The following is a 3377-nucleotide window of genomic DNA, read 5'->3' on the forward strand; positions in this document are numbered from 1 at the left end:
AGCATTATGCAGGGGAGGAAAAAGGATTTGATTCAGATAGTTGTATAATAATATTGGGTACTAAAATAGACTATAAGAAGAGTATCGGTTCGTCGAAGCAGGTGCCATTGTGAAAAGATGCTCCCCGCAGCCAAAATGGTACAGCCTCGGTTCATTCATAAAATTCTGAGGGAATATATAGGAGGGGCTTGTATAGCTGGTTTATCAGTGACCAGGTTTATATATAAACCTGGAAAAGGGAGACTGGAATCAAGGAAGCAAGGCTGAGAGAGAGAGGGGATCCGTGGTTTCTTTCTTTTTCTTTCTTTCTTTCTTCTGGAAACGTGTCCTGCGTGGAAAAATGATCCTTAGCAAAGCTGGTGTGGAGTCTGTGTCACACTGCAGTTCTGCATCTCCTGTCGGGAAGCTGATGGAGACCACACAGGTAGGCAACATCACTAAACATCACAGTATAATAATGATGTCGAGTCAAATGACAATCCTTCTGTGCAAACAGTGGAATAACAATCCTGTCTGTGTGCTATATTTCCATAAGCTTAATGTGAAATTATTATAAAGTTCTTAATTAAAAAATAGAATGAAATCTGACTGGCAGCATATTTTAGATTTGTTGTTGTTTATGAATTTAAAACCAATTTATATAGAAGCAGCATCTAATCATGTGGTTAATTAACTGCCTGCGTTTTCTATATTAAGATCAGATCAGATCAGATAAGATGTGTATCTAATTGTTATTATGTAAGATTGTCTTAAACATCGTTGTTGTCGTGCTTCAGTGTTGAAGTGGCTCTGCAGCGGTTCTCTCTGTGTGGAGACTCCGCAGCAGCTCTGCGTCACCGCTGACGTCAGCGACAATGGAAAAGTCAAATATTGATCAGGGAGACTATTTTTGGACACCAGGCAACTTCAAGAAAGACTCCTGCTTAGATGCAACAGCGTCATGCCTAGGCTCATTCATAGAAAGTGTGTTTATGATGAAAGATCTTCATGCAATAACTTCAATAAAGCAAAAGAAAGAAAGTATCTATTTTATGATGCAGTGTAGCTATGATTAATTAGTAGCTGCATTGCTACACTGAATGCAGGGCCCGGGGCCGGACCTTGAGGCACCTGCGGCTCCGTTTGTCCCCACAGTAACTGCGATCTCCACCAGTCCAGATTTGCAGTGGATGGTGCAGCCGACCATCATCACATCTGTCTCTCCGTCTGCGACCAGACCTGAACCCGGAGAGCCAGCGGCCAAGAAGAGTGGGGCCAAAGCGAAGAACACCTCCAGGAAGGGAAAAGTCGAGCAGGTAGGTGACTCACGTTGACTGTTATTATACAGCCCGCTTTGAGTCAGACGTAATCAGGAGTTGATATAAACTACACTCCCTGAGAGCTGCGCCATGGCATGATGCCATCTTCACATGGCACATCCACTTCACAGTGTGTCTACAACAACAACCTAAGCTATTTATAGTCGCAGTGCGGAGAGAGATGAATTTCTTCCTGAAGGTGTATTGCCATGGGAAGATCTTATAGCTGAAATGGGTTAGATCCATCATGATAATCGCTTCCCATCTGTCTTTTTCCCGCCGAGCAGCTCACGCCAGAAGAGGAGGAGAAGAAGAGAATAAGGAGAGAGAGAAATAAAATGGCTGCAGCAAAGTGCAGGAACAGACGGAGAGAGCTCACAGACACCTTGCAGGCTGTAAGCTGAAATGCCAATGCATTGAAAATCAAAATTTAAAATGGTACCACGTTCAGTAAGCCTTGTTATTATTATGATTATTATTTTTTTTTTTAAAAACCCACCTCATTTCTTATAGGAAACAGACAAGCTGGAAGAAGACAAAGCAGCTTTGCAGGCAGAAATAGCAAACCTTCTAAAAGAAAAAGAGAGACTTGAGTATATTCTTGCTGCGCACAAGCCTATATGCCAGCTGCCTGAAGAGCTGGAAAGCATTTTCCCAGAGTCGCCACAGCCTCTTCCTTCTTCAGAGATATCTGGCCAACTTCCAGAGGATGGTGCGCAGGACACCCCTTCTCTGCAAGACTTGGAGACTCCTTCTGTTCCACCCACAGCTATCTCAGGCAACTCTAATATCCTGCTGTGCTCCAGCGCAGAGGTCAGTTTGTGCGACCTTGAGCCGTCACTGGATGTCAAAGAGGAGCTGCTGGAAAATATCCTTGGCAGTGTGGATGAGGACAGGATCTCTTTGGAAAAAGCACGCTCAGTCCCTGACATCGACCTCAACGGTTCTCTAGGCTTCACAGACTGGGAAACCCTGTACAAGTCTGTGGCCAATGATCTGGAGCCCTTAAGCACCCCTGTGGTGAGTGCCTCCACCCCGACATGCAGCAATTACCTGTCCATCTTTACGTTTGCTTGTCCTGAGCTGGACTCTCTGACTGAGGAACTGGATGGCTGCAAAGGTGGGGTATCCAAATCTGACACCAGTGTGGATCTTCTAAACTCTCCTACACTCCTGGCATTATAAACATATATCCAGTGGAAAGGAGGGTTTCACAGTCTCAATTACTAGATATCACTGTGTTGTGATATCTGAGAAGAGTGGTATTGGTGTGAAGCCAGCGGCATCCACAGGATGTGTAATGCGACCAAGAAAGTCTTGGTTTACCCTCTTCCAGATACTCTTGATGTAGCTAAGAGCATGAAAAAAAAATCTATGACATCCTATCCTATGGACACTTATGAACTCTGTCCTGATTCAAAAAGCATGCGCAAAGATCTATTATTGAATAATATATAAATAAATGAATGAATGAATAAATATATATATATATATATATATATATATATATATATATATATATATATGTAAGAGTTTTATATCTGTTTTATCTTCTGTGAGGTCTTCTGTAAGCTATATTGTGCACTGTTCGCTGTGCAGTTTTGTGTTTTTGATGGCAATAGTTTATCATTGTTGTGCTTTAGTATATATTCTTGACAGTTCTTACATACCTCAGTGTCATCATGCAGTCTTGTGTTATGACATCATTAATAATGTTTAGAGTTTTCCATGAAAACATCCAGTGGTATATCAATCGAAATGTATTTTATGATACTTTATTTTTCTACCTTATAAATTTTTTGACGTGTGCATCAGATGAAAAGAGTTAAATGAGCACTGATTTCTTATGAATTAATAATCACATTAAATATTCATGCAGTGTGGGATTGGTTTAATTTCTATTCATCTCAGCGTTCCATGTTCTCCCTGTATTTGCGTAGGTTAACTCTGGGTTCTCTGGTTTCCTCATATTTCCACCTATACCCATAGGTGGCTCAATTATGTAAATGTACCCGTTGTTCCTGGACACGACTCCTATAAATTCTCCACCTCAACTCCTGACCAGGATAAAGAGCCTAA

General features: G+C 41.8%; 1 protein-coding gene across 1 annotated transcript; it reads left to right on the top strand.

Moving 5' to 3' along the window:
• Positions 1-278: 278 nt before the first annotated feature.
• Positions 279-2483, top strand: fosaa (v-fos FBJ murine osteosarcoma viral oncogene homolog Aa). Its single transcript, XM_060933152.1, has 4 exons — positions 279-424; positions 1086-1295; positions 1586-1693; positions 1812-2483. Exons 1-4 carry the CDS (start codon positions 341-343, stop codon positions 2481-2483), a joined length of 1074 nt encoding a protein of 357 aa, XP_060789135.1. The 5' UTR covers positions 279-340.
• The last annotated feature ends 894 nt before the right edge of the window (positions 2484-3377 follow it).

This window comes from Neoarius graeffei, chromosome 11 (genome assembly GCF_027579695.1).
Source record: "Neoarius graeffei isolate fNeoGra1 chromosome 11, fNeoGra1.pri, whole genome shotgun sequence".
In the NCBI taxonomy this organism is placed as follows: Eukaryota; Metazoa; Chordata; class Actinopteri; order Siluriformes; family Ariidae; genus Neoarius; species Neoarius graeffei.